General features: G+C 40.1%; 1 protein-coding gene across 1 annotated transcript in view; it reads right to left on the reverse strand.

Moving 5' to 3' along the window:
• The window catches only part of LOC132380386 (uncharacterized), a 188,835-nt gene that overhangs the window by 11,770 nt on the left and 155,051 nt on the right, over nt 1-22,014 (reverse strand). The window contains 8 exon segments of the mRNA XM_059949135.1: nt 389-466; nt 2,341-2,584; nt 3,196-3,327; nt 7,863-7,992; nt 11,060-11,292; nt 11,551-11,730; nt 16,232-16,426; nt 19,309-19,488. Coding sequence (XP_059805118.1) covers nt 389-466; nt 2,341-2,584; nt 3,196-3,327; nt 7,863-7,992; nt 11,060-11,292; nt 11,551-11,730; nt 16,232-16,426; nt 19,309-19,488 — 1,372 coding nt within the window.

The raw sequence follows: 22,014 nt of genomic DNA on the forward strand, positions 1-22,014 counted from the left end.
CAGTGTTTTACAAATATTTATTACAAGTCCCCTGCCTTTATAGGTTATGGCTACTTTGATAAAGCCAACCATTCTATCTACCCTATTAACCACTTACTCAGCTAGCCCTGCTACTGTCAATTATTTGTATTTATAAGTGTCCTGATCTCTCAACTGGAATTGTCAACATTAGTGAATCTCTGGAATTTATAAATCATTTAATTCACTCTGGACAACTAATGTTTCTAAACTTCATTTTTAAAAATTGAATTAATTTGTCTATTTATATGTATAAAATATTTGTTATGACTAGATAAATTATAGTTCTTATGAATTCTTAAATCATACAAATCAAATTAATATGTCCAGTTTCACGTTCAAGGATTTTTAAACAGAGGAGAAAAATCACCTTTTGGCTTTCCAGATGGATGTGATTTCTTTGCATTTAGCATCGCCTGCTTCTTTTGAACTTCAGTGATAGCAAATCCTTGAGAAAGAAAGGGCACAATGTAATATATGAACAAAATTTTTAAGATCTTGCCAACGGAACAAGATTTTGGTGAGAAAATAAAACTGAAGTATACATTGCAATATCAATTTCAGCAATAAAGAATAATTGCCTCACCATCAACAGAGCAGAAAGCCTTGCTATTATCATTGTAGCTTGATAAACTAGGAATATTGCACAGTGCTGATCATAAAGTGTGCATTTGTGCTGGAACAGTGTTGATATGACCACAAGAGCAAACCAGAGGCTTCTTTTACAGATGACTCATCTCAGATATTTCAAAGCCTTTGCAGCATCAACAATTGTGTTAAAGTACTCTCTGTTTTTCTACATAAGTGCTAATAACACTCAGGAAAGCTCAGCACCTTCCTCTACAACACAGCCTGCATGATTGGCATTTTATCCACTAACCCAAATATTTCATGCACTTTACCAGTGGAAATACTGCGGGAGCAATGCATACTATCTCTGAAGTTCACTGCATCCACTTGTCAAAGCTGCTTCAATTACACATTCCAAACATAGGACTTGGACCACTTAAAAGGCAGCTTCAAAGAAAAACCACTGGAAGATCCTCCAAGGTACATTTTAATAAACAAAAATGAAACCAAGGAAGCATGATTTTATCCCAGTGGAGAATGAGGAAAAAGATATGGAGACACAGGTGACAATCGGAATCTATAGTTCGGATAAGTACAATGAGGGTTAGCTGCCACACTTGTCACAATGACTATTTATGGCTCTAACAAGGGTCTTTTAGTTGTGCATCGGTGCCAGAAATGGACCAGAAGTATTTAAATTTGGAACTCAAGGTTAAGATACAACTCATGATCATGTTGTCCTTTCCCAGATCAAAGCCAGCCTGCAGAAAAGCTTGCAAAGCCATAAAAGACAGCTTGCAGTTGACTGGTAACTTGCAAGAACAGTGGAGATGAGGTGGATTGTTTGAAGGAAATTAAGGATCAACACAATAAGGAGAGAAAACCATTAAGAATATCATTTGGTTTGGATAGGTTCCGGAGAAACTTTTGATTTTAGGAGAGCGATCTGGGTGCGTTGGGAAGTTTAGTCCGGTGGCTAAGAGGAATGGAGGAAGCAATGAGGGAAATGAATGGATATACACTATGTCCATGAACCTTGCCCATGATCTTGGTGAGGGCGCAAGGGGTAAGGTACTTTAAGAAGCAGTTTGTGTAGTGATAAAGCCATGGAATATCATTATCTTCCCATCTAACTTTGTGAGAATAGTCTGCTTTGGTTATGGCAATAAGACCTGTTAATGTTCACCATATTGCTTTTGAAATCCTGATTGTTGAATTTAGGACAACAGAGATGAGGAGCATACCAGAATGGCTTTATGGAAACAAGGTATTAAAGGCTGTGTAAAGGTTGTGTAGAGATTGTGAGTTGGTAAGTCTCATAGCTGTGAAGGAATCATAAGAAATCGTGAAATAGAATCTTATAAGCAGGTTGATTGTAGAAGTTGGGCATGGAAATTGTGACAGAATTCTCAAACTGTGTCAGGCAATTATGTAGACAGGAAAGCTTACAATATCAGTGAGCACCACTTACACTGTGGCTTCAAACAACAGCAATTGATTGTGGGAAAGGCATGACTAAATGAGGAATAGTGTGTGTACCAATGTTTGTTATGAAACAAGATCATGGATATGGAATGGGGTCTGATGTCCTAAATGGAGGCAGGGAATGGCCAGACATCATTAATATGGCAAAGTTGCATTTTGCATAATTTGATTTTGCAAGATCACAAAATGATGGAAGATTTTTTCTCCTTCAAATATCATTTTAATACATTATATTCATTTGAATTTAATCATCATTAGGATATTTACCTGTCTCTTTGTCCAGTTGGACCTGTTTTCTTTCATTTTCAAATGCCTGAAGCCATCGTTGTTTCACCGAGGACTTCTTTGCACAGAATAGATGAATCTCATTTGTGAACTTGTTTTGAAGTTTGAAAGCATTCTTTACACTGATGTTAAAGTCCTTGTCCTTTCCATCTTCTACATCCACCACTTCCATGCTGTCTGTATCGATCCTGCTTTTGTAGTACAGGATGTCACGACGTAGAAGGTCCTATAAAATTCAACACAAATCATATTTCACAATTTACCAAATATTCATCAATTATATCAAATAAACCTCCAACTCTTGACCACCATACTGGTTCCTTTGTTATACTACAATAATGACAGTAAATTTTATTTGTAAAGAAAACATTATGAGAAAATGTCTCAAGCATACTTGAGAGGCAAAGCCATTTGAAATTCAAAGTATTGAAGCAATACCAAAAAGTTACCATTGAAGTAGATTTTAAATGAAAATAAAAAATACTGCAGATACTGTAAATCTAAAATAAAACAGAAAATGGAGGCCATATCTCTGTCTAAGAGAAACAATTAATATTTCAGTTAAGGATTTTGTACAATCAACTGAACGCTTCCATTATTTTCTGGTTTTACCTGAGGTAGATTTTAAGATGGGGAGAGGGGGTTGGATAGGAGAAGGATCTTCCAGAGCATTAGATCTGGACAGCCAGAGACATGTTTGAATGTTTCAGGTCAACTAACATCTAAAAAATACTTGTTTGGGTGATTGGTGGCTTGACAATGAAACCATAAGAGATGTAATCAAAAATATTCAAGAAAGCATTTGAATATCAAGGGATTCATTTACAATGATTTTACCTTTTTGCAGAAGACCACCTGATGGTCAAAGAGAAAAAAGATCCGTTGTTTACTCTTGGCCTGTGGTTGCGAAATCTTTGTCAATTCACCTGAATGGATAAGCTCTGAGCTTCGTGCCAAAACATCCTCACCCTGAGGAAGACAAAGAATATCTTTAGGAAAATAATTCATCTGCTTTTGGAAATCCTCAATAATGTTTAGGAATTATTAAGATAATTTCTTGAAATTTCAAGTGAATATCACTAAGTGTTTGCATCTCCTGAAATGTTTATCATATTAAATCACAACTCTAATTCTATTTCAGCAATGAAACACTGTGGACATTCTTTATTAATTTTTTATCGAGTTTCTACAATGCGACAAAACAAAAAAAACAGAAAAAAAAGGTTTATACAGTGCAAAACAAATGTTTCAAATGTACAGTTCATAACAATTAAGAAAAAGCATCCATAGTAGAATTGCATAAAGTTAGTCCCACTACCCAACTCCAAGCCAACCTTACGATATATAAAAAAGTTCATCAGAACTTTTATCACCACAGAGCTGTATTTATAAAAAGAAGATATATTGCCTACTACCTGAACTATAACATGTTTACACATCAACAAAAACCGTAAATCTTAACCGAAAGAAGCTGGAAGTAAAGGATTTAAATGCAAAAGAAAAAAAGGGAGGGATGCACACTTAATCTAAACGGAAATTATGAAGATAGTCAAGAAAAGGCCCCCAAACCTTTTGGAACTTTATATCCGAATTAAGAAGTGAGTAATGAATCTTTTCAAGGTCTAAGCAGGACATAATGTCACTGAGCCATTGAGCATGAGTGGGTGGGGCAGCATCTCTCCACCTAAGAAGGATTGCACGTCTGGCCAACAGAGAGGCGAAAGACAATGTACGACACTTAGTCGGAGTCAGGTGCATGTCAACTTCTCCCGAAGTACCAAAAAGAGCAATCAGAGGGTGAGGTTCCAAGTAGTATATGAGATAAAGTTAAAAAAACATCACTCCAGAATTTCTCCAAGCTAGGACAAGCCCAATACATATCACCCCCTTTACATTTATTGCAACAGGTACTAATATCAGGATAGAACCGCGATAATTTAGTTTCAGACATATGAGCCCTGTGTACCACCTTGAACTGTAAAAGGCAGTGGCAAGCACATAGAGAAGTTGAATTAACTGACTTGAGAATTGAATCCCAAACCTCTGTGGACTTCTTACACTCTCATGGAATTGTTTCAGATTGTGTTTTATTTTCAATAATATCTTGTTTTGCGTAGTGTTACGTACTCGTGACACATGACAGTGGAGCCCTTGTCATGTGACTGGGGTTGAAGCTGTACTGGACTTGAGGTGATGGTCTTGTGATGGTGGAATGATGTCATTTTCCCGCCAGTAGAGATCATGTGACGGGTTTTTTTTACAGGTTATAAAAGGTAGACCCCACCCTGTGAGGGGGGGCAGTTCGTGGCTGGATTTGCCAGGCTGACTTCATGCCACTGCGTGTTTTAAGAGATGACGCAGTTTAGTTGAAGGATGAAGTTTTTATTTAATGCCTAAAGTTTAAAAGGTTATTGCCAGCAGGTTCTTTATGATTCTGTTAGTTCGAAATTAGAGGAGAGTGAAGATTCGAAGTTGGAAGTTAAAGATCGAGGAGAATCGCTTTCTACGGTGAAACGGGGGCGACCTTTGTTTGATCCTTATTTGGAAGGATTTCGTTGACTATCTTCGTGTTAATCCCTGGGTAACCAGAAAGGATTAAAGGTAGTGGAGAAGGAAAGGTCAGTGCCTTTAAGCCGTTCTGTTTCGTGAATTCTTCGTGGGAAGTTCGATGTCGGGGATCGAAGCAAGCGACGTGAAAGAGAACCTAAATCATCCTGTAAAGTCTCTCCTTTTAAATGGACTGTGAGCATATCAAACTTTTGGCAATACCACTTTAAAGAACTGTTTTGGAATATCACTTTACGAACTGTTTGGGCTGCCGCTCAGCAGCTGTTTCCGGTTACGGTAGTGTTTGTTTACTTTTGGGGGGTTTGTTTTCTGTGTTTAATAAACGTGTTGTTTGTTATAAGAAACCCTTGCCGATCTCATATAATTATTGTTGCCTGAATACGTAACAGTAGTTTTTCTTGTTTTTGCTTTACTGTCTTGTATAATGTTTATACAATATATGATGTGTGTTGTCTGAATCTACATGCCTGTGAAGCGGCTGCAAGTAAGTACCTCTATGTAATTGTGTGTACGACAAAAATCTCAACTTAAAGAGCTAAATGGTGGTCAAGAATTTTCAGAAATGATGGTTCTTGTAAATTTCTTTTGGTACCCCATTTTAAAAGTAGTGCACAGTCTGAGGACAATGTCTATGTAAGGGTTCCCTCCTGCAGGTCACATTACAGCTTAACATGTACAAAATTGTAAAAGGTTCAGGTTTTTGGTGAAATTTTTCATGTATCAACATATGCTATATTCAGGCGTCCACTGTAATGTCTGTACTTATGGTTTTTCAGATTGCTATGGTCACTATTTTAGCTAATGTTGGAAGTTAACACTTACATGCGTATTAATATTCTCAATTTAGATCCATTAAAAATGAAGTCAATTACTAAAATAATGTGAAGCCTTTACCTTTGGTAGAACAAAATACTGAAGGGTATTGTTTAAATGGTGAGAGACTGAGATGTGCTGGTAGTCTGTGCGACATTGAACAAAAATAAAGGAAGGTAACATACAGGAAGGCAAATGGTTCGTGAATCATCATTGCTAGAGGACCTGTGTAGAATTATCAAGGTATCTTATTGTAATTGTATAGGGCCCTAGTGAAAATATTCATAATATTCTGTCAGCTAGGGAGGGCATATCTGCGTTACAGGGTGTGGTGAACTGCATATACCTGTCTGGACACGCCCCCCCCCCCCCCCCCCCCCCGCTGACTGCTCCTGTGGCTCCTCCCACAGACCCCTGTATAAAGGCGATTGAGGCCTGAGCCCTGCGCTCAGTCTCCAGGATGTAGTATGGTGGTCAACAGCTGCTTGTTCTTTCTTCCAGCCAATAAAAGCTGATATCTCGCCTCACGTCTCGGAGAGTTATTGATGGTGCATCACAGGGAACATACCCAAGGTTCAGAAATCGATTCCTCAGCTGGCTCTTTTGTACTGTGAGGAGGGATTAGGCAGACCAAGTATACACTCTAAGGGGTTTAGAATAGAAGATAGCCTCACTGACCTGTCCAACAATATTATGGTGCTTAGATGAGGGAGGAGCTACAAGAAAAATAGCCCTGGATAGGAATGTCTAGAACCAATCAGAACTCAGGTAAGAAAAACTTCATCATCCAGTAATGTTTAAGTCTTTGGAATCTTCTCCCTCATACAATCATAGAGACTCAGTTTTTGATTATATTCAAGATGGAAGAAAATGATTTTTGAATATTCAGGGCATCAAGTCATCTAGAGATAACAGAGAAAGATGAAATAGAAATTGGCCATGATCCCATTGAATGGGGTGGCCTGCATAAGGGGCCGGATGTCTGAAAACCTGCTTCTCTGTTTTTGTATCTTGTATACTCTGTTACTAAGCACCAGATACACATCACAGCATAGAACCATCTGTGTGTGGTCTACCTTCTGTGACCAGGAATTAAATTATAAACTGAAATATCCCAAATTCTTTCTGCCACCATTCCTAGACAGGATTAGTTGTGTAGTTACTGATAAGTAAAATTTAGAGTACTCTTGCTGTCTGAGTTATTAAATTGTCGGCAACTGCTATCTTTCAGTGAACCTTCCAGGCATTTACTGCACATTAGATGCCCCTCAGGTACAACACATTATTAGGAAGGCAAATGGAAGGCTGTTATTGCAGAAGCATTTGAGTAGAAGAGTCAAGTCATCTTACTGGAATTATATGGGCTCTAGTGAGACTGCACCTGGAATATTAAAACATTTTTACAGTTTTAAAAAGCTCTCAAGGTATCACCAAGTACTCCTCTTAAAATAACACACTGTACAAACAATATTGGCCAACATAATATGGAATCGTCAAATGGTGGCTATTTTCAGTAATGTAATGGTATTTCTTTACATGACAAGCATTCTCATACCTTGTCAGAATATTAGCCAAAGTGCACACGATGATTTGAAAGCTAAAGCAAGTGCTCCCATCTAGTATTACTTAAGGTTAGCTTCATTATGATGAAGCTTTGCAAATCCTTTTCTTTTCCAAATTGTGATATTATCTGATATTATAACTATCAAACCTAACAAACGGAAGGAATAAGTACTTTATACTCTATAATCATGCCACTGCAGCCAAACCCACAGATGTCTGGATGTGTGCGGATAATCCCATCATAAAAATCTGATGAATTTTGTTTTGTACAATGTGGTAGAGAGTAGAAAGTCACTTGGTGTCAAGAACATGGGAAACAGGAACAGGAAGATACAAAGCTGCCATTAAGCCTAAACCTCCCTTCAATCAGAGCATCAACTTCACATTTTCTGCATTTCCTGCATATCTCTTGATTACAAATATCTGTCAAGTTCACTCTTTAATATATACAAGAAGCCAGCTATATACTCTTCAAAAACAAAATCAGTCATCAACAAGAGATCATGAGCACAGAAACATCTGCACCGGAGGATAAAAATGTCATTGTTTCTTTCTCCTACCTCCCAATTTTCAATTGAACTCTGCCACTGAGCAATCTTGTCCAGGTTCTCCAGCCGCCTCTTGCGTTCGTTGATCAGTTTGGCCACATTCTTCATGGCATTTAGTGCAGCCTCAACGTCTTTGTAATCCCTAAATGAAAGAAATCACTTGTAATGTACACCTGATGCAGAAAGACCCATAAGAACCAAACATTCTACAAATATTAGGTTGTTTATCAATGGAATGCTTCCATCTCGCTGATTTATTGTATAAATATTTTGTGCTTTATACGTTCAAAGCAACTGCAGTTGCATTTTATTTTCTTACTTCATTTCTTCAAGGCAATCCAATGTTAATTACATTCTATTCATCAACCTAAGGTGTTATAACAACATAACCAAATAGCAGAAATGCAAAATCTACAGATATTTAAAATCTGAATTATCAACAGAAACTACAGGAAATAATCATCAGGATGGGCAGTTTCTACAGAGATGGAAGCAGCTTTGTCTGCTTTTTTAATTATAATAAAATATTTTCAACTGACTGATAGTCCATGATAACCTCACAGATATGGAACCGAACCTGCCATTGCCTTCTGATTGAAGAATGTACTGTTGCCATCTCCTAAAGCCTCTGACCACTGCTTATAATGCACCCCTTATTTTTCTTTTGTGCTGCAATACTGTGAGGTCTTTTACTTGTTAAGGAATGGTGACCATGATGAGGAATGGAACATTTTCTGAGTCTGACAGGAGGCCCAGCCACAGCAAGCTGAGATTTGCATTGTTTCTGATAACAACCAACACAATTTAAGGATGTGTTGGGGGTAGCCTGCAAATGTTGCCATACTTTCAGGTGCCAACAGAGCACATCCACAATGTTCAGCAGAACAACACAATCAACAGCAACAACACAACAACAGCAACAAAACAAAACAACAGTGAAACAAGCTCCTTTTCCTCCCTGCCCTCCCCTCCCACCTTACCAACCACTCACATACACTCTCCAACTCCAGGACAAGTTACCTCTGGACCTCCAGCCTCCAGGCTAGACTAGCAGACAAAGGGTCTCGGACTTCCAGACCACCGGCACAGGGGCCTCAACCACTGGGCAGTGGCTTCCAGACTCGCCAACTTGGGACTTTGACCTTTGGTATCAATGCCAGGACTTACTGATTATGTTACTTTAAACTCCAGGCCTCACTCCAGACTTGCATGTGCTTCTGACCCTAGGATTCGCTAAACTGGGGGATTGTCCTTGGCCCAGACTCATTGACATTGGGTCTCCAACTTCCAAATGAACCAACATTGAGCCGCAACTTCTGGGCTCACCTTCACCAGTCTTCAGTCTTTGAGCTTTGCCCTTCATTGTCAACCCCAGGACATGTTGATCATGGGACTTGAACTCTTGGCTTTGAACTCCAGTCTCGCATGGACCCCAGACCCTGGGACTCACTGACTAAGGGGTGGGGGCCAACCTTAGTCATTGACCATGGCTATTGTTGGTATTCATCTCAGCAACTGCCATCCTGCTTTTTGTCCACAGGGTTCACTGGCCTACTGCGCAGCGCTCCAACCTGGATTCTAACTCTTTTCCCTAACTCTTCATTTACTGCTTCTAACTTTGAACTACCTCATCCCTATCCCCAAACCCTAACCTGTCCTCCAACTTCCCGTGCTGCCCCTAAAACCCATTCTAAGAAACTGAAAAGTAATTAAGTCTGAGCCATGATGTTAATGGAGGCTGAAGCTCGGTGTCATCTTGACTGGAATGTGAACTCATACAGCCTTCCACCCTGTTCTCCCTTTCTTCTCTCTCTGACACAACTCGATGTAGCTGGCAACTTTTATTACAAAAATAAATTAATCTCTGTTTGAAGAATTCTAATTAACCAGCTTTTGACAGAAAGGTTTTTATCAGGCATTATGTGAAAATCAAACATGCCATGGTCATGGTATGATTTTGGCAAGAAGATTTGGGGTCCTGTCATTGGTGAGAGCAGAGTTCAAGGCCTAGTTTTCAGGGTCACATCATCGGCAATGCCAGCATTCAAAGCTTGGAGTTAAGGCCCTCATCCACTATCATCTGTGAGTACTAGGTCAATACTGAAGGATGAGGACCAAAAGTCAATCGTAGGTCTGGATTGAAGACAGAAATTCGATTGGGAAACCTGGATCAAAGCCCAAAGACCAATCAGAGGTCTGGATTGAAGCCCAAACAGAGGTCTGGAACAAAGCTTGAAGTTCGATCAAGGTCTGGATTGAAGCCCCAAGTTCGATCAAGGTCTGGATTGAAGCCCCAAGTTCGATCAGAGGTCTGGATTGAAGCCCCAAGTTCGATCAGAGGTCTGGATTGAAGCCCCAAGTTCGATCAGAGGTCTGGATTGAAGCCTGAAGTTTAATCAGCAGTTCAGTTGAGGCTTGCTGATCGGAGCCTGTATCTGCAAATCCACAAGGCTGAAGACAGCTTGTCTGGGGTTAGGGGAATATGCATATACGTGGGTCAGAGGGAGGGAGGAAGGGGTTTGTTTCACAGTTGTTGTTTTGCTGCTTAGTATTTTCTGTTTTGTTGAGCTCGGTGTTATTCTGCTGAGGACTGTACGCCTAATGCTGGAATGTGTGGTGGCACCTGTGGACTGCCCCCAGCACATCCTTAGCTGTTAGGGACACATTTGACTGTCTGTTTCAATGGACATCTGAATCTGAAAATAACTTCTGCTTACAATCCCAACTGGTTCAGTTATACTCTCCCATTGCTCATAAAAATCCTACCAGAGGAGGTAGCTTTTTTATTGTATTGATTTGATTCATTTTTAGGTTAATTTAAATACTTCACTTAGGTTACTGTTTAACCATTACAACAGAAGCTTGAGGTCTCCATGTTTACATCAGCTAACAATTAAGGTTTAGCCTTTTTTCAATGCCTCACCTGCAAGAAGGCGTCCAACATAACTTGATTTTATATTCCCCATTAATATCAACCAAGGAACTGGGATGGTAACTGCAATTAAGAATCCACTGCTACAGTAAAACTACAGGTTCTTCTTCTGGGAATATGAGCCTTTAATCTGTTGCAACTAAAACTGACAACAGCAGAAGGAAAATCCAGTTATTTGGTACGAAATCTCGATCACTTTGGTTAGGCCGATCAAAGGTCTGGTATACTGAAATGCTGGTTCACTCTCTGAGACAATACCGGTCAGTGCAGTCCTTACCTGTGTTCAGGGTTGGTGTACTTGAGCAACTCTGCCAACTGAAGTGGATATTTACAAATCTTCTGCACTGGTGTGAGCAGAAACCCGTCCAGAGAAATGTCAATCATCTTTTGGAGCAGTCGACAAGCTTCAAAAAAGTAAACGTATTTGTTGATCTTCATGAGTTTAGAGAGTTCTGCATAAGCATTGGGATGGTTGTTGCAGTATTCTGAGTATATCTGGAAATCTGTCTGCTGGAGAAGAAGCACAGCACAGAAAAGTCAGCAGATGACATACAAAAGGAAGATCTACTCTGTGATGGGCTGACTTTGATCTTAGTCTTTAATGTGGTAACCTGAAACACAGGTGGTGCAATATAAATGCAAGTTCTTCTAACATCTCCAAGTACCATTTAAAAACTACAAGAGGAAATTAATCAATATTAATTAAAATGAAAAGATAGCTTCTTTTCTTAAATATCTTCTTTGGAAGAATGGCCAAAAATTACTCACAAATTCAAGAAAGCAGGAACCAATCTCACTCAGATGGGGTTCGTCTTTATTAAATTTAGTTTCCAGGCCTTTAAGAAACTTTTTCTGAAATTTGTAGATGTCTTCAATGTTCCCAAAGATTGTGCGTAACTGCTCTTCTGTGAACATATCTGTCCTTTTTCGGCATTGCTTAACATAACCCTGTTGGGAATAATTGTATAGATTTACCTGAGACACAATGCAGTTGTAGAACACTTGGAGAAGAATAAACAACTCCTCTTATTTACCCTATGCACCTGAAGCAAATTCAGAATGTCCTTGAAATTCCAAAGCAGTTCTAGTGTGTTATTATTATACTACTAAATCTCCTACAGGCTACAAAAGACTGAAAATACCTTACTTCAAAATTTTCAACAGACCAAGTTCAACAATTTTATCTACAGGGGGGGATATTATTTTAAATTTTCTTTATGGCAATAGTCCATCCCACCAGTGAGTTTGTACAGTAAACTGAAGAATGTAGATCAGGAGGGACATGCATACAGAAAATACTGGACATTCTCAGCAGATCACACAGCATCTCTAAAGGGAGTAAGTGTTAATGTTTCAGGTCAGTGACAATTCAGGAGAACATCAGATCCCAAAATTGAATCTTGTTGTGCATGGGGTTGCCATGCCAGTGGTACATACAAAAAGAACAAATTAGAAAGAGGTCTGATTGTATCCTCATCTCAGCAATCCTGCTGGTCTTGGAAACTTTTCATTGATGCATTTATTGAAAATCTATCCATCTCTGGCTTAAAATCATTCAAGGATCAGTTTTCATCATCAGTTTAGGGAGAGAGTTCCAGAGCCCCACATTAGATCTCTTGTCATTTAGATAATATCTTTCTTTTATTTCCCTGGCCAGAATGGACAATTTTACATTTTCTTCCATTATATTGAATTCACCTGCTCTCTTAGCTTAACTCTCCCTCTTTTTAAACTCCTCATGTCCACATTTACCTTAAAGTACAATATTGTACAAAGCTGAGTTCAGCACGGAACCTGTGCCACTTACTTGCTACATCAGACCTGTAGTTTCATGCTTTCTGTCTCCCTCTTTGTTTGTCAAATGAGCTACATTTGGTATTCTTCAATATGAAGAATATTTCAAAAGTAAAACCAACACATCAACTATCTCATTACTACCATGTTTAAGACCCTAGGAAAAGTCCACCAGGACTAGGAGATTTGTTATCCCACAGATCCAATAGCATTTCCCTGGTGAACCAAAGATCCTCCCTCCACTTCAAACTCCAAATGTATCCTCTATGGTGAAAACTTATGGAAAACACTGGCTTAACCTGACTGTCATCTCTTTGCTTTTTTGCCCAATGCTTTCTAAAATATATTAAATATTTATGAAAACTCTTTCTTTCTGCTTTTATACTTCTGGCTAACAATTTCTTTCTTTATTAATCCCTCCTTTTCCAAGGTGCTAAAGTAACCCTAGGTTTGTGGAATATGAGCTAATTTCCCATTCTCTGAAGTTTATGACGATACACTGAATGAGGGGAGTTTCATGTATGACTACCGGAGAGCAGTCCACTCTTGCCAATGTGAATCTCAATGTATATAAACATGAGAAATACGATCTCACTCAGCCCCTCAGACCTGCCCTGCCATTCCAGAACATCACACCTGATGTCCTGCATCAATTTTGCCAAACTACTGAAGCTGGAGAACAGGAATATGTGTGTATTAAAGAGCAAAAAAAACACAGGATCAGAGCAAACCTCTTCAGTCGTGTCACATCTAACCATAGCTATTCACTACTAAAACACCACAGTCATGCATGGAACTGCCCTCACCTGATGCTGTCTCAGGTAAATTTCAAAAGGTGAGAACTTACTTGAAGTGCTAAAATCTCAGCACCATAGCAACATACTTAACTTGGCCAGTTATAGCTCCATTCTCAATAAAGTCAGGACTGAGTGCTGAAGAAAATGTGAGCAAGCTCACAACTACTGTATGTCCAGTCAGAAGTGCTGAGAGGATGATTTACCTCGGCTTTCTCCTGACATTACAATCGTCACCATACAAGTCAGTCTTTGGCCAATCCAATTCTCTCCAGATGGTCTGAAGGAATGTGTTAGGATGCTGAATGTGGGACCAGAAAAGAGCCTGGCTCAAGCAATGAAACCTGATTCAGCATGATCTGTGCCTCTATCCAAGCTGTTCCAGTAAACTGTAGTATTGGCATTAACCAGGCAATTTGGAATATCAGCCAGGTTGGTCCTCTTCATAAAGTGCCGAATAAATTCAAGCATGCTCATCAGTCCACTCGAAATCAACAGTAAAGTGAAATAAGCTGTACTTAATGGTGCTGTTAAATGGCACTTGCACTATCAGAATCAGATGCTCATTTTACCTTGCACCAATGTCACTTTCCTGCAAATCTCTTCAAAGCATTGGTCAAAACTGAACTGCAGAACTGATTTCCATTGGATGAGTAAAAAGGGACTTGAGTTTGAAGAGTGCTGACAGGACTGACGTGGATATTTCCTTGTGTAGGATATTCTAGAATCATAAAGACTCACAAGGCTGCAGATGCTGGAATCTGAAGCTAAAAAAGAACAAATTGCCGGTGGAATTGTGTTGCCAGTTAACTATGGACTGGATGAAGACTCTGTATTTCCCTCTACAGATGCTGGCTGCCCTGCTGACTTCCATCAGCAGTTTGTTTACTGTTTCTACAACCAGTTCTCTTTGCTTTAAAATTATGAGCCACCCACATATGACAGAGATGAGGAGGAATTTGTTTCTCTCAGAGGACCATGGGCCTTAGGAATGTTCTTCAGCAAAAACCAATGAAGCAAAGCTTTGAATATTGTTTAAGGAAGTGGTAGATAGGCTGGCAGGTGGAAGTTTACCAGAGATGGACAGGCGTGCGAGGTTGAAGTTGGAATTAAATCAGCCATGGTCTTACTGAATGGTGAAACTGACCTGAAGGGCTGTATCGCTCTTTGTGGTTCAGATTTGAAACTTGGTTGTTAGAGGACCCACTGTTCTACAGGGATGTACAATGAAACCTACAATCTCTGCTGAAAGATTATCCTTATGGACCAGGTTTTCATTACATCACCATAGCATCTGTTCTTCTCACTCAAGGTATCATGATCAAGCAATCTGATGAGGGTTCACAGACGCTTCCGCCCCTCAGTACACAATGATATAGGGACCCTAAACTGTGACCTTCCATATAAAACATTTGCTATTTCTCTGAGCTTCAGAACACATGGTTCTATGTCTTGGAATGTGCCTGCTTCCATACTCAGTCAAGATTAGCCCATTCGATGGAAATGGCATCATGTTTCAGAGAGACCCGCGGTCACCTTCCACCTACTCAGCGGTCCTCCAGTAGCAGTTAGTGCTGGTTTCAGTGTTCACCCTGAGAACGGCCTGTAGAGAATAGGGCCCTGTGTTTGGGAAGTACTCTACAAAGACCACTGCATCCCTCATCAGAGCCTATTGGCAAAAATACTCATTCCAGGAAGAAATAGAATATCCCCACTCCAGCATACAGTGACAAAATTGTCATGTAGGGCCCTTCTCACCACCAGCCAAACAAGATCATGACAAAACTTCCACATCACCCATAGAAAAGGCTCCACCATTTCCTTTCCCACACAGTCTCAAAAACATTCTTACAGACCACAGCCTGACTGAAGCGTGGTCAAAGGTGTTCTGTCTACTCTTTCTATACAGGCAGGTGGCATTGCACAGTTAAATTAAATGGGAAAAAGACCACAGCAACGTGACCAGACCTATTCTCCGCAAAATTATGTTCAAGTAGATTCTCAGTATTTAGCACTGTTCAGTATTTGTATACCACTGTTACTAAACACAAAGGAAGCCACCAAGATATGGAATGTACTGGCTATATTTTCTCCCTTTTCTTCGTATTGCAGCAGACTTAATTCATTTTCCATCTCCGGCAGCAGTGTGAATGTAACTACTGATTCTTAGATGTCAACAGTTGGGCTGGCTACCAAGGTAACAGGTTGGCTCATATCTTCAGGAGGGAGAGGAAACGGGGAGACGCCAAGGAAAATTAGTGTTTATTTTCTGCAGCAGCTGAATATAAAAAGCTTCTCCACTTAGGAAGATGAATTAAAACAGTTAGGTCAGCTTTGAACTTCAGTGATGCTCAATGCTTAACACAACTACTAAAACATCAAATTGAGCAAAGCTGAAAAGCAAACTTTTTTAGTCTATTCTCTTTACAACTAAATGTCTTGGTTTGTTAGCAGTTATCCACAATGTTATCGTATATGAATATATTATTATCAACTCTCTATATGTACAAATTTAATATCAATAGAAAACTGTTTTAAGCAGGCTCACAAGAAACTATTTTGCCTGAACTTCCAGTCTGCTAAAGTGCTCATCCTAATGAATGATGACAGTGTATGGAATTAATCTCTGGATCTATTACTTATAGAATGAATCAATGTCCTCTTTTTCTCCAGTGTTGTTGTCTATATCATTTCATCTTCCCCACTTCAGAAACAACACCCTGAAACTCTATGAAGAAATCCATGCTAATATATAAAATTTCTGTACTAAGAAATAAAAGACAACTGGTAGTTGGGCTGTAACCATTCTCTTCAAATACCACACACAAGTCACATTTGTAAAGTGACAACCAGGGCCTTACCTCACAGATATCCTTTAAGTGTTTGATGTAATCATTCTCGGTGCTCATAATCTCACTGATGACATTTGTCCGCATTTGGTCTTTCTTTGACTGGCCTGCGGCTGAGCAGTGGTCAGTACTGTTGGGATCATCAGGCTTCCCGCCTTCGACCTTGACTGGATATTCCTCCATGGGTTCATCCTGGTTGACCCACAACTTTAGGAATGAAAGGAAAGGCAGATCTATAAATCCTCTAAGCAACACTGTGTTCATAATGGGATTAGTGACATTTCTGAAGGCTTGTTCCATGAATGTAGGTCTGATGAAATTATGTTATTGTCTTTGTTACCTTCTCCAGCTACTGGTCATAACCACTTCATTTCTCATCTCTTTTGCGCATCACTTGCTTCTCCTAAGCCACCATGCATACACCACTTCCTTAAGCCTGTGTATTTGATCACAATCCTCCCTCCCAGCTCGTTACTGACAGAGTCCTTTGTGCTTTTATCTCTATTGCTGCAAAGCAATCTTTCTACTTCACTGTCTTACTTAAAGTTCTTTAACTATTGCAAGAATAATTCTTAATTAACAACCATCAATTACCAACTATTCAAAAGAAAATGTAACTTTTAGGTAACTTTTGTACCCTAGGACCATAATTAAATGAAATTAAATGTACCTAAGAACCATAATTATAGTTTTACTTTCACTTTCCATAGCATTCATGAATTTAGCAAGCACAATGACATCTTGGTGGAAAGGACTTAAACCTATACCCTCTCTTAAAAGCATCCAGCAGACCAGAGTGAGCACATCATTGCAGAGAATTTCTGCTGCTGTTGAAAGGTTTCTGGGGTTATGAAATAGTCCAACATCTTTAATCAGCATTAAAACAGCACTGAGGGCCATGGTAGCTCAATTGGAGAAAACATCACAGGGAGCAAGGGCTTCAGTTGTGAGTTTCACAGAAGAGTAATGTTAGATTTCTCTCTTTTATACCACACTGAAACTGAAAGTATATTTACATCAAAACCCATGTTCTTATCAAGGAGCTGTAAGTTCTTGAGGATATCAGCATTTAACCCCAACTAGTCCAGTCTTTATAGCTATCCTGCAAAGGGACACACCACAATACAAAGAATGCTGTTCCAGACACAGGGAGTGCTGTTTCCAAATTAATGAGAATTGCAACTGTTATTCCATTATTGCCACTTCAGCATTTCTTTGCCCTACAATTGCTGCATCAGTCTGCCATTTTGTATTCATTGCTGTATTTACCATTGTATTTATTGCTGTATTATGTTTATACTGTTTATTCTGCGAGCTTCTTCCACTGTGGAATATTTCACAATTATCTGGTCTGAGCTGAATCTAAAAGCAACACGTTGCGACACCAGCTGCGGCATAGTAGAGAGTAGCGTGGATTCCTTCCTTTTGTGGGTACAGGGTACCTTTTCTACTCTACAAGGCCTCTAGGTTTTCCTTCAACTCCTCCCAGTGTGTGACAGCCGTGGCTTCAGAGAGTCAATGATAGCAGTCTGCAGGCTCAGCTTGATAGCATTAGCATCTATTCAACCTTTTGAGTGTCTGGCTGAGCAGCACCTGGCAAATTCAAACTTTAGTAATTGAACAACTCAGGATTAAGTTATGCCAGACTTTTAAACAGACCTATCCTAATTAGCACAGAAGTCGTTGAGAGCACAGTACAGGCCATTGTCCCACAATACTGTGCTGACCGATATAAAACCACTGCACAATCCATCTAATCCTTTTACGCTTCTCTCCTGCACAGCTCATAACCCTCCATTTTTTTATATCAGTATTCCTATCCAAATGTCTTTTTAATAACTCATTGTATCAGACCCTACCACTGCTGCAGAGAGTAGATTGCAGCAACTTATTACTCACTGTGCAAAAACTTACCTCTGTCATCTCCTTTAAACTTTCCTCCACTTACCTTTAACAGGTGTGCTCTGGTACCTAGGAAGAAGGTGCTGGCTGTCCATTCTGCCTATGCTTCTCATAATCTTATACACATCAACCGTTGCCTGTCATCATAGACCGCTGCAAAGAGAAAAGCCCTAACTTGCTCTGCCTTTTCCTCATAACACATGTTCTCTAGTCCAGATGACACCCTGGCAAATCTCCTCTGTACCCTCTCTACAGTTTCCACATCCTTCCTATAATGAGGTAACCAGAACTGAACACAATAATCCAAGCATGCTGTAGCCAGAGTTTTATAGGGCTGTGTGCAACATTGCCCTGAGGCTCTTGAACTCAGCTCCTGATTAATGAAGGCCAACACGCCATACGCCTTGTTAACCACCCTGTCAGCTTGTGCAGCAACTTTGAGAGATCTATAGATGCAGATCCCAAGATAACTCAGTTCTTCCACACTGCTAAGAATTTAGGGCTTGTCTTTACTTGTTCACCGAAGTAACTCTGTAACTACTAATAGCATCGTGGGGAGAAATTCATATTTGATCACAAGCAATAATGGGGTGTGCGAGAATCAGCTGCGCTTTATATTCACCTCCTGGTGGTTAGCACTTGTCCATCTAAAGTTAAATAACTTGGGTGTGCAAGGAATGAGTGCTCCCAGTGGTTAATAAATTCACACGTGCTTAGTGATAGTGGTCTAAGCTGCACTTCTACCCTTACTGACTCAATGAAGTCTGTTTTCTCAATGATCAACTTTCAAACCATTTTGGTATTGGCAGGAGTTAAGCAATGCCTTATGTCTGAGGGTCAATGTCAGTACTTTAATTGCAGCGTGAGCATTAAAAACTGCGTTTATTAGAAATCTGAAATAAAAACAGAAAATGCTGGGAAAACATAGCATTTTCAATTTACTGATTAGGTCAGTGAGACAGCAGCAAATGTGGGAAGCTGTTTGTAAACTTAAGGAACAGCAAGCAGAATATTCTAGGAGGGTACTCAATAATTCAATCTTACCAATTTTCACAAGCTGTCTTTACTGCATTCCTAACTTATGACCCTATCACATTGGCACAATTATGTTGCTCGGCATGCCATGAGGAGGGACGGCACTGTGTGTATATTGTCAATCTGCATATTCCCCTATGGACGGCTCTTACCCGTACAAAGCTGGCAGGAAACCAGCCTTCACTGTCCGCGATCCTCCCCCACCACCACTCTTTGTTGGTTGCATCCACTACTTCAATGACATCACCAGCCTTGAAGCCCAGCTCCTGGTCATCCATGGTGACATGGTCCCAGAGGGCCTCTGCGTAGACCACACTGCCATCGCTGATGAGCTGCGAGGAATTGGCAAACGTTAGTTGTTGAATTACATTTCCAATATGGTACACAGACCTCAGCTTGCAACTTGCAAAATAAACATTTCACATTCATTCATGCTCTGAATGAGAGTCGCTTTTAGATCATAAGCTGTTCTAAAGTTGATTAAGTCAAATGAAATACCATCCACAATACGACACCTACCTGCAGCACTGTAAGAACACCAGAATGGATCCCACTTTTAACTGGATTGCTGCCCCAGATCTGACTGCGACAAGCCTGCTGAGAAGCTCAGCAAAGCAAGAGTGAAATATATGCTGCCAGGTAACTAAGCACGAACAGCAGTGATGGACAAGGCACACAGGTTGTCAATGGTGGGTAACGGAGAAAAAGAAAATGGCACACTGTGCGTATGAAAGAACTGTTATATAATATCAATTATATCTTCTTAAAGACTGGATGTAATAAACTTTAATATAGAAATAAATGATGGCTGAAGGATCCAAATTACTTTGTAAAATTAACTACAAATGAGAAAATTATCTCAATCAATTAAAGAACTACATATTTTTGAATAAAAATAGACCGAATTCTGCTGTAGCAACCTATTTGCTACCTCTAGGTGGCAGTAGTATCAGCCTGGCCACCGAGATCCTTGCCTTGAATCTCATGCCTTGCCTTAGAGAACAGTACTTCAAAATTCAGTCATTAAAGTCTGTTACACGGTGTTTATTTCTATGAACTAGGAGGGATAATTTTTTTCCATTAATTTATTTCTTACTACTCAATGCTGAGAGGTCATTGAGTAACAGCATCATAGAGCATGAAAACAAGCTTTCAGACCACCTGGCCCATCCCGATCAGGATTCCATTCTAAATCATTCCATTCCATTCTAATTCTATGACCCATATCCCTCTTTCCTTTTCATGTATCTGTCTGAAATACCTTTTAAAGGTTGTTAATGGACCTGCCGCAATCACTTCCTCTGCCATCTCTTTCTATATAGGACCACTCCTTGGGCGAAAATATTGCCACTCAGGTTTCGAATTAATCTCTGCCCTCTCAGATTTGTGGATAATTGGGATTGCTTCCGGAGAAGGATTGACCTGTCTAAAATGAATGGGCTACACCTGAACTTGAGAAGGGACACCAATGTCCTTGAGGGCATGTTTGCTAGAGCTGTTGGAGTGGTTAAATTAGGTTGACAGGGGGTCAGAAGATGTTGCCTTGGTGAAAAGGTCCTGGCAAACTGTGATGAAGGATAGGTGTAAAAGGTCAGCACAATATTGTGGGCAGAAGGGCCTGTACTGTGCTGTACTCTCACCTTAAACCTATGCCCTTTAGGTCTTGATTTCCCAACTTTAGGAAAAAGGCTGCAGATTGGCCCCATCTATGCCTCTCGTGGTTTATAAGGACACACTTTATTCTCTGATGTTCCGATCAAAATGTCCTAAACTGCTCAACCTCTTTCCTCACCCAGTCATTGAGTCATAAAGTAATCGATTAATGTAGCACAGAAACCGGGCCTTTGGTTTGACTGGTCCATGCTGAGCTCCGCATCCTCCCTGCTTGTACAAGTTGACCATGTTTGGCCCATAACTCTCCAAGCCTCTCCCTCCATGAGATTGAGAAGCCTCTTAAATGTTGTAATTGTACCCGCCTCCACCACTTATTCATGCACTCGCTACTCCCTGTGTACAGAAATTAGTTCTACGGTTTCTTTTGTATCTTTCCTCTCTTGCCTGTTATCTGTGCCCTCTAGTTTTGGACTCTTCAGCCCAGGGGAAAAAGCTATGGCTGTCCACCTTATCCATACTGTTCATAATTTAATAAACATCTGTAAGATTAACCCTCATTCTTCTGCGCTCCAGGCAATAGAGATCTGGTATGGTCAGCTTTCCCTCAAACTAAGTCTGTCTAGTCCACGTACCTCCTTGTAAACCAGTCCTCCACCCCGTCCAGTTTGACAATGTCTTTCCTACCCAGGATGGCCAAAAGTGTACACAATACTTGATGTGGAGCCTCACCAACGACTTATATGACTGCAGCATAATGTCCCCCCTCCCACTCATACTCCCAGGTCCCTTTGTTCCACAACACACGTTCGTACTCAGCTATTCATAGTAGAAGCTCCACCTGGTTTGACTGCCCACCTCACGCTTATCTAAGTTGAAATCCACTTGCAATTTCTCAGCCCCTCTCCCTAACTTAAGCACGGTAACGTAGTGGTTAGCGCAGCATTTTACAGTACAGGTGACATGGGTTTAGTTCCCACCACTGTCTGAAGTTTGTACGTTCTCCCTGTGACTACGTGGGTTTCCTCCAGGTGCTCCAGTTTCCTTCCACAGTCCAAAGATGTACCAGTTGGTAGGTTAATTGGTCAATATCAATTGTCTCTGGGATTAAATCGGTGTTTGCTGGGCAGCACGGCTTGAAGGGCCAGCAGGGCCTATTCTATGCTCAATAAAATAAATAAACATTTCTTTGCTCCTCATTGTAACCTGCTTTACTACCAACAAGACCCCCTAATTTAATATTATCA

The sequence above is a fragment of the Hypanus sabinus genome, chromosome 2 (genome assembly GCF_030144855.1).
Source record: "Hypanus sabinus isolate sHypSab1 chromosome 2, sHypSab1.hap1, whole genome shotgun sequence".
In the NCBI taxonomy this organism is placed as follows: Eukaryota; Metazoa; Chordata; class Chondrichthyes; order Myliobatiformes; family Dasyatidae; genus Hypanus; species Hypanus sabinus.